Here is a 13,318-nt window from a genome sequence, read left to right as displayed (position 1 = left end):
GCAATGAGGGCTATGCTAACCCCAAACAGTTGACAAAGAAGAAAGAGTTATTTACTACATTAGTAAAAAGTTTTTAGACTATGAACTAAAGTGCACACCTCTTGAAAATATGTGTCTGGCCCTTGTCTAGGCAAAGAAGAAATTAAGACATTACATGCTCAGCTACAGTGTGAGTGTCTACTAAAAAATGCATCCGATCAAGTACTTGTTTGAAAAACCAGTGCTAAATGGAAGAATGTCGAGATGGACCCTCATGTTATCAGAGTTCGATCTCAAATATGCACCTTTGAAGTGATCAAAGCAAGGGCGGTTGCCGATTTCCTCACAGACAACCCGATCGAAGAAACGGAAGTCATTGACACTTGGTCATTTCCCGACGAAAACGTGGTACATGTCGAGAATGACATATGGGATTTTTATTTCGATGGAGCATCGAACTATATGTCATATGGAGTGGGTATAGTTCTTATCTCGCCAACAGGTGAACACGTGCCCGTGTCCATCAAACTAGATTTCAATGTCGCGAACACCACCGCTGAATATGAAGCATGTTTGCTTTGTTTGCGCAGTGCGCTAGACTTAGGTGTAAAGAAGTTGCTAGTTCATGGAGACTCGTCCCTTGTGATCAATCAAGTGGATGGGTCATGGAAAATTAAGAGCCAAAGTTTAGCCGCATATCAAACCAGAATCGAAGAATTGGAAAAATACTTCGAAGACATTCGATATGTACACCTCCCGAGAGAAGAAAACAAATTTGCATATGCATTGTCCAAGTTAGCTGCTTTGATCAAAATTCTCGACCACATAGACAGTATGCCAATATGTGTCGAAAGAAGATCGTCACCTGCCTATGTGAATGTAATCAATAATACCGAGGAAGGTGAAATCGAACCGCGGTACACAACCATTTCGAAATTCAACGAAACAGGAGAGTATGCTCCCGACCTTGGCATGCGTGGAAAACGCGCCCTATGAATGTTATCCGTCCAGTTCATTAAGACCGATGACAGGCAATTGTAGAAGAAGACATCTCAAGGTGTTTTGTTACGATGCATCGATAAACCGACAGCTGAAAAGGTTGTGGAAGAAGTCCATGACGGTGAGTGTGGGCCACACATGAATGCCCATATGTTAGTCCGTAATATTATAAGACTTGGTTATTATTGGACAATGATGGAAACAGATTGTTGCGAATATGTCGGACACTGTCACAATTGTCAGATATTCGCAAATGTACAGCATGTAGCACCTTCTATGTTATACACCATGACGTCACCCTGGCCATTTTTAACCTGGGCAATCGACATCATCGGAAAGCACACCCATCAGGAACTGGAGGACACTATTTTATCCTCGTTGCAATCGAATACTTCAGGAACTGGGTAGAGGCTAAGTCTTACAAAGTGCTGAAAGCAAAGCAAGTAGCACAATTCATTCAGAATGACATCATTTGCCGGTACGCAGTACCGCATGAGTTCATCAGTTATCATGGAACTCATTTCCAACCTAAGATCGAGGTTATACTTGAGAAGTATAAAATCAAACATCACAAGTCATCACCATACCGACCGCAAACGAATGGTGTGGTAGAGGCTGCCAACAAAACAGTTACAACCATTTTAAGGAAGATGTCCGACAACTATAGAGAGTGGCCAGAGAAGATACCCTTTGCATTATGGGGGTATAGAACTTCAATTAGAACAGCCACAGGAGCAACCCCGTATTACTTGGTATTCGAAATGGAAGCGGTTCAACCAGTTAAGCTGGAAGTACCGTCCTTAAGGATCCTATTAGAAAGTCAGGTTCCTGAAGCAGATTGGGTTCAAGCAAGATATGATTCACTAGTCATGCTCGATGCGTGACGTTTGAATGCATTGTACCATGTCTAACTCTACCAAAAAAGGATAGAGAGAGCTTTCAACAAAAAAGGTGAAACTAAGGGGAATTAGTGTGGGAGATCTAATTCTGAAATCAGTTAGAGCTTTGTTCCCAACTGACCCGAGGGGTAAGTTCAAACCAAATTGCGGAAGCCCTTATTTGGTAAAGAAGATTTTTTCGGGAGTTGCTATTCGATTAACAGATTTGGATGGGAATGACTTCACAAATCCTACGAATTTGGACCAGCTGAAGAAATACTATCCATGACGACCTCATTCTCAAATGTCATGAAATAATTTTTGAACTGAAAATATTTTTAGAATAAGTTGTGAGTTATTTACACTGCATAAAATATTTTTTGTGAGAACTACGAACTCGGTTTGATTCTATTACAAAGCAGATACGTAGGAAACTCTTAGTTAAGAGTACAACCGAAACATGTAAAGTAAAAATGAAATTTTTGATGCAGAAACTGTGGATTTCTAATAAATAATAAGTTTTTATTTATTCTAACCCCGTTATAATATTTTATTCCGAGCGAAGCCCATCACACACAACTAAAAAGGAAAGCAGACAAACAGTAATAGTAATAGTAGATAGTAATGTCAAAGACTACTCTTTGCTACCCTTAGCCGGGCCGCACGCCCCGCCACGATGAGACGAAGTCTCACCTATCATCACTCGGGCTCTTTTCTTCGGAGGAACCATCAATTCTCCCCAAGGACCCAGTGTTTCTTTCACACTAGGTCGAGGACCAAGTCTTTCTGCAAGTGTCAACCCACTTTCGCTTCTCAGACCTAACCTCTTCCATGCATGTGAAAGCAAAGAGTCAGTCGTAGGAGTCGAGTTAGTCTCTATTTCGGGCATAGATGAAATCGGGGTCATCCCAGTAAAGAATTCTCGGTTCTTCTCCCCTCTCTTGTGGTATTTGTAATCAACGACTTTATCGTCGTAAAGTTTTCTCCGGGCCTTGAAAGAAGGTTCAATAGTCCACTGCAAATAAGAAGGTGACACCCAAGTAGAAGCAAATGGCTCAAAAATATGCCAGATAATCCTCCGAGTCCAGGACTCTAATCATGTATTTCACTTCGCGAGAGTCACTCCTTGAACTTGGCCACGAACAGGCTCAACAGCAGGAATCCGTTGCCAACGACCGACCTGTCGAAGAACACGGTACGGATAGATATGGGTGGACCACTCCAAGCACAAAAGAGTGAGCTGTCTGGTTCTATCAGTTTCAGACAAACCAGTAACTGCAGTAAGGCGAAGTCAGGGTAAAGCCCATCTAACATGTAACCCAGCATTGGCAGAAAGCCACTGTCGCTAGAAAGGCTCTCTCTTTACAGTAGGAAATTGACAATGATGAGAAGTGAAGCTTCTCACTTCATATGCACCCGGAAGCTTTCGTGGATCAACCAACTCAAGTCTCTCACACGGCCAGATATGTGAATAGGACCGAAAGAGAATCAGACTACAGAAAATGATGTCAAAACCCACTGAAAAAAAAGGAGGTGGGCAAAAAGAAAAAAAGAAGGAAAAAAAACCAAAAAGACATACCTGTAGAAGACGGGTTGATCCAGTAGAAGCAAGGTTCGGATTGGCCTTTCGAGCATCGAACCCAGCAATGATTTCAGTAAAAATGAGCCAAGCCGGGCTCCTACGTTGCTCCATTTGTTCAACAATCCGAATGAACTTCGCTTTACCGTAACAGGTTGGTGCCTCAATATGTCCTTCATAAGCATAAAGTTGAAGCATAGTCAATCCAAAACCCCTACTACGGAACGCCGCAGGAATTGATGGGTCCTCAGCACGACCTTACTTTTGAGCAATAGCGAGTAAGTTTACTCGCTCCCCATCAACAAAGGCACGAGCCTCATCCCGGAACAAACCAAGGAAATCACAGTATTTTTTAGCTCATCCCCTTTGAAAGTCGAGAATAACGGGAGTTAGCTCAATCTCCAACTTCCTAGAATGGCAATTTCTATTGGAAAAGGACAAATCTCCTTCTGGAAGAGCAAAAACATGATGGGTAGGATCCTAGAATTTTAAGCATTCATCAAGAAAGACAGTTTCAAGCAAGACCTATCTTAACGAGACTAGTCGTTTCAATCCCGTATCAACAAGTATTTAGGAATCCAATCCTTTGAAATCGGAAGCCCAAGATGACATGGTTTTCTAAGAGAATTCATGCTTAATAAAAGTTTTGTGAAGAAAAGAAAAGAAGTTATGACTTACCTCCTATCATGATCTCCTTATATAGGAAAAAACAAGGAGAGAGATCTACGGGTTTTAGGAAAGCCCTTGCTTACCACCCAAGCTATCCGGCCGAGGCCTTGGGGGCGCGGGCCTCCGGATTTCCTTACATCCCTTTATCGCTTGTTGCACCAATGTTCGTTGTCACGGGATTTACTTATTTTTCACGAGCCAGAATGGCCAATCTACATTTTTTATCCCCAGCAAGTCCATACTCAAATTAAAAAAAAAAACATGTATACTTACAGCTGTTTATGTTTTAGGAATCGATCACCCGAGTCAAAAACACAAAACATATTTGCTCATCGTCTTCCTTTGAAATTTCAAAATGAAATGATCCCGGGCGAAGCCCATCTTCAAAATGAAACTCCAGCTCCGGGTGAAGCCCATTTTCGAATGTATGTTCCGGGCAAAGCCCATTCTCTAAAGCAAAATGTTCCGGGTGAAGCCCATTTTCAAATGTATGTTCCGGGTAAAGCCCATCTTCAAAGCAAAATGATTCCTGGTGAAGCCGTTTTCAAATGTATGTTCCGGGTGAAGCCCATTTTCAAAATGAAGTAATGACTCCAGGCGACGTCCCTTTCCACGAGCATACCGTGTCAGAAACCCGATGTTTTAGTTCGGCCCTTGAGTCCCTCTATGTTTGAGCTATGATTTCCGAAATTTCGGGATAGCATTATGTGCTTTATGTTATGATATATGTCCAAGTTTAATCAGGTGCGCTTCAGTTAAGCACCCTAAAGTCAGAAACTTTAGACCCAATGCAACTGGGGGCTCTGTTCGCTCTCCAAGCTCCAGAGACCACCACAATGATATACGGAGAAGTCTCCACCAAGTAAAAGTGTTCAGGGTCACGTTACTAAGACGATAATATTCTCTATCGGAAAGCAACTAGCGATATTACAACAATACTACTGCTCAAAGTTGGGCACCAGGAATTAAAGCTCAAGCAAGCTATGATAATTAAAACTATTAACTCTAGTGGGTGACAGTGTGGGAGAAGTATCTCCAAATTATGATGGCAACCTCCTTTCGGAAAGCTTCGTTTTGGGTATAGTTAGCAGAACGCATACCAGCAGCATTTTGGTATAGTTAGCGGAACGCATACCAGCAGTATTTGGGTATAGTTAGAAGACTGCATGCCAACAGTATTTGAGATGAGACAGCAGAATGCCAAGACCAATGTTTGCTGAAGTACGATACGGATTTGGTTCCGTCACAACGGATACGTAGGCGCCTAAGGATAAAGCTCAATCTGCAATATATGCAAGTTTATGGGTTGACAACCAATGATGATGATTTGATGCAACAGAAGCAAGAAGTAATATCCAGCAAAGTTTCTGGTATGATCTCTTGTTTTGGCTGGCGAGCTTACATACGCAAGTCTAATGGACTCTAAACGACCCGCGGAATCCTCAGGTCGAGAGGGACCTGGGGTATACCTTGACTTTCGCCTTGTCCAAGCCTTAGTCAAAGTGGGGGCTCTGTAGATACCCGTATCCGTCGATATAGGAATTTACAAAAATCCCGACAAAACACCCGATGATGATAGGACACACGTTTACTTACACCGCTCGTTAGCGGATTTCGTTTAAGTGATGCAGGACAAGCGTTGTTAGACGGTTTTATAATTTAAATGAAATTTAAATTATTTTGAAATAAATGAAATTTATTTCATCAGTTTTCATATTTTCAAGTTTATTTAAAATTTAAGCTTTTACAATTCATTTGAAAAATAAATTATCGTTCAGAGTTTTTATTTAAATTTATTTGAAATGAGATTGTGATGGTTTTTTCATGTTTTAATCGCTTTATTTAATTTGAAAAATTAGATTTTAAAAGCGGTTTTTAACTCGATTTTAAGATAGTTTTTAGCTCGATTTTTGGACGGATTTTGGCACGAGGTTTGAGGTATTCTTTGACCCATCCCCCATCTTTGTATGGCATGGGTTCGAACCCCACTACTACCCCCTTTTTCCTTCTCTTTTTCCACCCCAAACCCACGACACCCAACACCCTTCTCTCCTGTTTTGCCCGAGCCCAACACCAACCAAACACCACCCAAACTATAACCCTAGCCCAGCCAACACCATCCAAACACCTTTCCCATTAACCCAACACTCAACCCAACCCATGCCCACGTCCAAACCCGTACCAAAACGCACCCACAAACCCAAACCCAAAACCTGTTTTGCACGGCAAAACAGGGGCCTTTCCCGAGCCCTTTTCAAAACCTCATCCAAGCCCTACTCCTTCCCTATATTTCCTTACTTGTTTCCAAACCAAGGAAGATATAACACCTCCTATAAAAAGCTCACACAATTTCCCATAACCGAAATAATCCTCCACAAATCATATCTTTTCCAAAATGGATTTATCTCCTTCTAAACTTCATATCTCAACCAAAATCTCGAATCCTTCCATAAACGAACTCCCTACCAAATAAAATACCGAACCATAGCACCCATTCCCCTTTGATACATAAGAAAAACCTCATAAACACAAAAAAGGAGGACGAAAGAGAACGAAAAGGGACAGAAAACCACTCGGTTTTGAGAGCTCGAAACCCTAAGAAAATAATCATCAATCTCACGTTCAAAAGGAATCTTAAACTCCTCTTCAACCCATAAACCAAGCATAAGGTTCATAAAAAGGATTAGACGAACATTAGAGCATCGATTTGCTCTCTTGTTCGTGTCTTCCCGCGTTTTGGAGAGCTACTGTTCCCGTCCATTTCTCTTTGTTTCAAAACCATTTTCACTTCTGTTTATTTAATCTTTCTTGTTCAAGAATTCCAGAACATCTTTCGGATTCAGATTTGAGTAACAAATGAAGTCACAATTTTCGTTTGAAAATCGTTGTACGAAGTACAACATAAATCGTGTTTTTTAACTCGTGTGGACATCACCTGTTTTAATTCGTTTTTAATCATTTCAAATTGCTTTTTACTTCTTTTTTTGCTAAAGTTCGAATTTTTGGAGTCTAAAGATTCCGTAACATCTTTCGGATTCAGATTTGAGTAAGAAACGAAGTCACAATCTTCGTTTGAAAATCGTTGCACGAAGTGCCTTTTACACGAGAAAATTCTTTTGTTTTTCGAAATTGATTTCGTTAAATTGTTTCAAAGTTGGTTTTACAATCGTCGAAGACACGCCTTCTAAGCAAAGCTTGCATACGGGATCCCGAGTGGTATCCTAGTCTACATGTAAGCTAAGGGTGCACAAAATCCGGTCTCTTTCCCTTCCTTTTGCTCGTATGGTACCCGGCCAAAGGGCCTTTTTATCGCTTTTATTTCATCATTTAATTAATTTCTCATGTTTGTTAATATGTTACATAATTATGACGTTAATGTTGGGTTAATTGCTATTTAGAATAGATAGTATATTGATCGCATGCATGCTTGTTTTTCAATTTATGACGATAACATGTTTAGTTAGAATAATTAACATGTTTAATGAATTATTTGTTGATTGTATGACGATAACATGTCTTAAACCAACTAAAATTAGTTTAATCCGTTCTCACATGTTTAATATGTTTTAATTACGAATTAATTAGTTTAGTTCATATGTGTTGTCTCGGTTTTCGTACCGAGTTTGAATCGGTTTCTGTGTCATAATTAATATTTGCGGTTTTATTTCAATTGTTATTGTTGTTTAATCGTTGTAATTATTGTAATTCATTTCAAGGAATGTAATTTGTACATTAAAATATGGATCTAGTTAGTCCTTTAGTTTGAGTCAAAGTGATTTTACAAAACCTTTGTTTTAATTGATTAAATGGAAGTATTTAATCAATTAAATTGAAGTGAGTGCAACTAAAAATGATAAGGCTAAGGTCGAAGTCCTATGTGAGTCGTGGCCTCATCATTGGCACATTTTTCGAGACACCTAGATAGGCGTTTCAAACGTGATGTCATGTGTCTTGTTTAGCATTTGTATTTAGATCGAGTTGTATCTTTATTTCAATTGTTTGCAAATTGATTCGACGAGAATCGTCTGGGTTATAATAACTAGTTCCCCAATGGCTCCCCAATTCCCATCTGAGCCATGTTTGTGAATTCTTGTTAGTATAGTTCAAATCAACCTAACATGCTAAATCACTTGGACAAAGTAGATTAGATGCATTAAACGATTAGAAACCAAGTTCACATGTTAGGATCAAAATTGTATTTGCATTCTCTTACAACGAATCGTAGTCTTGTCCAATTAGCCATCGTAGTCCTTAGTAGGGACCTTTTTTGCAACGGGCGCGGGTGGGTGTTTTATTAACGAACTTCCCATCACGTACTTTCATCAACGAACTCAAATCTCATTTATGGTTCCCAAATTTCTTTAAATTTGGTGGCGACTCCAAACGATTTTCAAACCCGTGGATAATCTGAATCCCACATCCAGAATTATAATGTGACAACAGCTACTTAACAAACCATTATCAAAAACGTTTTAACGGTTTCCAAAAGCTCGTTATAAAATCTCTTTTATCAACGGTTGTTAGATAATCGTTACCAGTTTAAGAAAACGGTATTTCGAAAACCGTTACTAAATTAACACCAGCAACGGTTTGTGGTACCCGTTGTTATGCTAAAGATACGGGTTTCTTGTAACCGTTATCATTTTCAATTATGAAAGAACGGTTTTTCAATTAAACCGTTGTCACTATTTGATTAGATTTACCAGCTTGACCACTGCATATAAAACTTTATCAGAACTTTCATAAATATTCAAGTTGACCAATAATATTCAATTTGACCAAAATAATTCTATAAATATATCTTCATAATGTTTTAGATCAAAATCTAAATCATCAAACATTTACTCTTTAATTTCTCTCTAAATTTCTCTCTAAAAAAATATGGCTGGTGTATCGGAGCTACAATCACATTCTCGTTACTCACAGCCTTTTACTTACATTCTTCATAATCTCCCGATTCGTTATGATGTGAATGGAAATGGTTTAATCCCATTCTGACTAATATGCTTAAATATTCTGACTAATATGCTTAAATATTGTAATGCATTTTGTCAAATGGTTACAAATTTTGACTAAGATGATAACATGAACACAAATTGGTGCCCAATCATACCAATATTACAAAGCACATACAAAAAAACATTATTCATCAAACCACAAAACCAAACTAAATAATATGAACATTTCCACACACTATCACTCAATACTGCCCCACTTTCCTTCACCAATGCCCTTGTCGCAACTCGCAATCACCTTTTACTTGTTGCACCTTTCTTTACCACTGCTCGAGTGCACCTCTTGTTAAACATCGGACAAAACTGATAACATATTAAACAAAATTGATAACATACCAAACAAATTTGATAACATATAACAAACATAAATCAACTACAGTTCAAACATAGAAATAGATGTCATATCCAGCAAAATTAGTAACATAACCAACAAAATGATAACATCTCAATATATATCAATAACTGATATCATTTAATGATAACATATCCAAAAAAAACTGGCAACATAATACTATAATTATAATGATTCGATTTAATCCCAAAAGATGGTAACATAATCAATAAAATGATAACATATCAATATATATCAATAAGTGAGATCACTAAATGATAACATACTCAACAAAACTGGTAACATATTAAGTAAACATTCAATCAAACTAAAGTATAAAGCAAACAAATAAAAATATTGTAAAAAAATGAACAAATAAACTGAACAAAATTTGCATGTGTCGATTATTAAACCCCAAACAAATAAACAAAAAAACAAAATTGGTTTTGCTATAAAAAATGAACTAGAAAAAAAATGCTATAACCATATACAAATAATAATACTATAAAAAATGATGACGAAATAGATTATGAAGATTTGTGAGGAGTTTATGAAGATTTTGAAGAAAGAAGATGAAGAGAGAGAAGAGAGAAGATGAACATAAAGAGAGAAGCAAGCAAATGACGGTAAATGTTTAGATTGTTAGGTTAAATGATGCTTTCAAATTGTGTTGCAGTTTTCGGGCATTAGGAAGACAAGAATTGTAATGTTATTTTAATTCCCAATATGTCAATCAATAATAAATGGTGTACAGTTCCTTGTCCCCATCACTTCTCTACACATTTCCCTGCAAATGATACTTCCAACCCGTCTTAAGCTTGTGACGGATATATCCCTCACAAGCAAGACTAATTGCTATTTTAATATGGTACGTGTAATTTAGAGGTGATCAAATGAGGGTTTGTATAGGATATGAATCAAGTTTTTGTTATTTTTTGGATCCCAGGCAAGCGAGTTAGCGGGTTTTGGATGGTTTATTAGAAGGCTAGGCGGCTTTTGTATTTCTCTTGAAATGCCTTGTTTGTACTTGCTTATTTGGCGGATGATATGGACAAGGGTTCAATGGACAGGACGACCCATAAACAACTCTAGACTGTAGTTTAAAGAAATTCCCTCCTATGGAGTAGTATTATTTTAGGTTTCATAGTACTTCCCACCTTGTAACCTTAATTCTATATAATTATCGACATTTTCTTAATCTTCTCTACAACAAAGTGTAAATCTCATCAACTTTATTGACAAATTTTCATGGGTAAGGGAGTAAAAAATTAGAACACTTGCATAATGTTTGTTAATTAAAGTGAGTCTTATCTAGATCATAAAAGTTACTCCGTACTACTGTGTGTGATATGTGATTATTTTCTAACATTTTAACACTTATTTAATGCTTTATCACATGTCATTTTCGCTCTTTTGAACGATTTCTAGTACAAATTGTTTCCCTTTAGTTCATTTGGCTCTAGATAATGCTTTGTACGTGAAACAAGGCAAAATGAGAGGGAATTTGTGCATTTTGGAGCCATTTGGACGGAGCAAGGACTTGAGTGCGGAATCCTAGCTTAGGTGCGGTCTGAGCTCACTTAAAGACCCTTTGGATGAGCTCTCAAGACTCCTTGGCCCTTAAGGAGAAGCTATGAAGTAAGTAGAGTCGTCCATATAGCCATCCCTATGGGACAACGACCGCTATAGAAGAAGGGAAGCAAGAGGCAAGTGTTGGAGTCGGTCCCTAAACCCATCCCACCAGGACAACCACCCGTACCGGCCAGGAAAGATTTTTGTCCCACCGGGACGGTTCACTTATATACTCCCACTTTGTAATCTTTGGGACACAAAATCCTAGATCTAGTTTTTCATTTCCATGTTTTGAACCTTGTTAATCTTTCCTTAATCCTTTCATAATCAACCTTTAATTTCTCTAAAATTAGCCTAGTTTTAGATCTAGTTTTGGGTTGTATGAAGATTGACGTGATTCTCTTTTCCAATCAATCCAAGTTTCATACTTTTGCAATCTATTTGGTATAATTTCCTTCTCTTTTTCATTTGTTTACATTTGTCTTTCATTTTAGTTTTGCATATTAGTTTAATTGTTGGAATTACCTTGTTTGTTGCTAAAATAGAGTAATTCTCTCTCTTATTTGTTTGTTTATGCTTGTGAGTTTAGTTTTTTTACTAGAAATTGAATGCTTAGTTTACTTGTTATCAAAGTCTCTTCCTTTTTCTATTAATCCATCTTAATACTTGTTTAATTAGTTTTTTATCATAATCTTAGTCACCAATTGCATAATTAGTTATAGAAATCAATCTAATAACATGTTAATCACCAAAGTGTCAACCTTTATCATTTTCGTTATCTTAAATAACATGATTAGTAAGTAGTCCTTTAAGTAGGACTCGGTTGACCCCAATATAAGTGGTTTATTTTATTGATTCCATAAAATTAGTTTTTGGGGAGGATTAGAAAGGGTAGGCTAGAGGATGAATTTGTTGAATTCGTCAATTTTGGGTAATGTTGGTTTGTGACCCTTGTCCACCAACGGAAGTTGGTTAAGTCGGGAATCGGGTACCCGAAACATGGACCAATAGCTAACCTACATTGAGATTGAAAGGGAGAACCATGGGAGAGCACCTCTAGCCTTATGTTTGAAAGAGATATCTGAAAGGAGAAGTGGGATGACTTGGAACTTGATGAGAGCTTAATGACCTTAATTGGAGTTAGAGTGTCTTGAGAAAGTGCACATTCTTAGGGGTTTCGGGTTTCAATTTAAGGATTCCAACTCCGAACCCGAGAGGGAAGGAAGTTGGGAGGCTTAGTGTCCTATTATGAGCCCGAGAGAGTTAGTAGGCAAATTAGAGTCATCTCCCTCTCACATATCACCCCAATAACTAGCTAAAGGAATCATGACGATAAATTGCACTTGGTTGGCGGGAAGTCGGGTCCTAGGCCTTTTATCCCATTGAATTACAACTTTTAACTTTACTTGCTCAATTTCCATAATTAGTTAAATAGCATTTTAATTCATTTAGTTTAGTTGACTAGTTCAAAATATAACTCAATTATTGCCGACTTAGCTAAACTCATAAGCTAGAATCGATCACTATTGCAATTTCGCTAACCGTGAATTCGACCCTCAACTGCTACTTTGATACAGTGCGCTTGCGGTTTAAAATTACACATCAAGTTTTTGGCGCCGTTGTCGGGGAGCCATTTTTGCATATTAATTAATTCTAGTTTTGTTTACACTAGGTCTTTTTTTGCTACTAATACTTTTCTTGACTGTTGTAGGCACTCCTTTGCATGATTAGGAGGAAGCAAAGAGGTCCATCACTCGAAATTGATCTCGAAATTGAAGCCATCACTAAGAGACTCAACGCTTTACGTAGAAGGGGGTTGATAGAAGCACCATTTGTTGAGGAACCTTTAGTAATGGAAGGTGTTTTAGAACAGCCGGGTAATCAAGAGTTCTTTGATAATCCTTTTGGAATTTTCGAATAAGCAACTATGGCCGCGGTTCCTATGATAGACAATTTGGCTCCCAAGACGATAATCAACCTAATTATTGTCAAGCCACCAATTTAAGCTAACAACTTTGAGGTGAAAGGTAAGTTACTACAATTAGTCCACATGAATCAATTCAGAGGAGGTGCAACCGAAAACCCCAACGAACATATAAATGACTTTTTGGATAGTTGTGACATGTACAAGGCCAATGGAGTTTCGGATGATGCCATTCGCTTTAGGCTATTCCCTTACTCCTTGAGGGGAAGTGCCAAGTAATGGCTCAAGAGTTATGCCCCTGATTCTCTAAGGACGTGGAATGATGTCTCAAAAGCTTTCTTGAAAAAGTATTTTCCGCCTTAAAGAACCGCC

General features: G+C 38.1%; 1 protein-coding gene across 1 annotated transcript; it reads left to right on the top strand.

Moving 5' to 3' along the window:
- The first annotated feature begins 243 nt into the window (after window positions 1-243).
- Window positions 244-1,862, top strand: LOC141651920 (uncharacterized). Its single transcript, XM_074459611.1, has 2 exons — window positions 244-896; window positions 1,184-1,862. The coding sequence occupies exons 1-2, from the start codon at window positions 244-246 to the stop codon at window positions 1,860-1,862; spliced, it is 1,332 nt and encodes a 443-aa protein (XP_074315712.1).
- The last annotated feature ends 11,456 nt before the right edge of the window (window positions 1,863-13,318 follow it).

The sequence above is a fragment of the Silene latifolia genome, chromosome 1, assembly GCF_048544455.1.
Source record: "Silene latifolia isolate original U9 population chromosome 1, ASM4854445v1, whole genome shotgun sequence".
In the NCBI taxonomy this organism is placed as follows: Eukaryota; Viridiplantae; Streptophyta; class Magnoliopsida; order Caryophyllales; family Caryophyllaceae; genus Silene; species Silene latifolia.
This window is presented reverse-complemented; position numbering and strand designations above follow the sequence as displayed.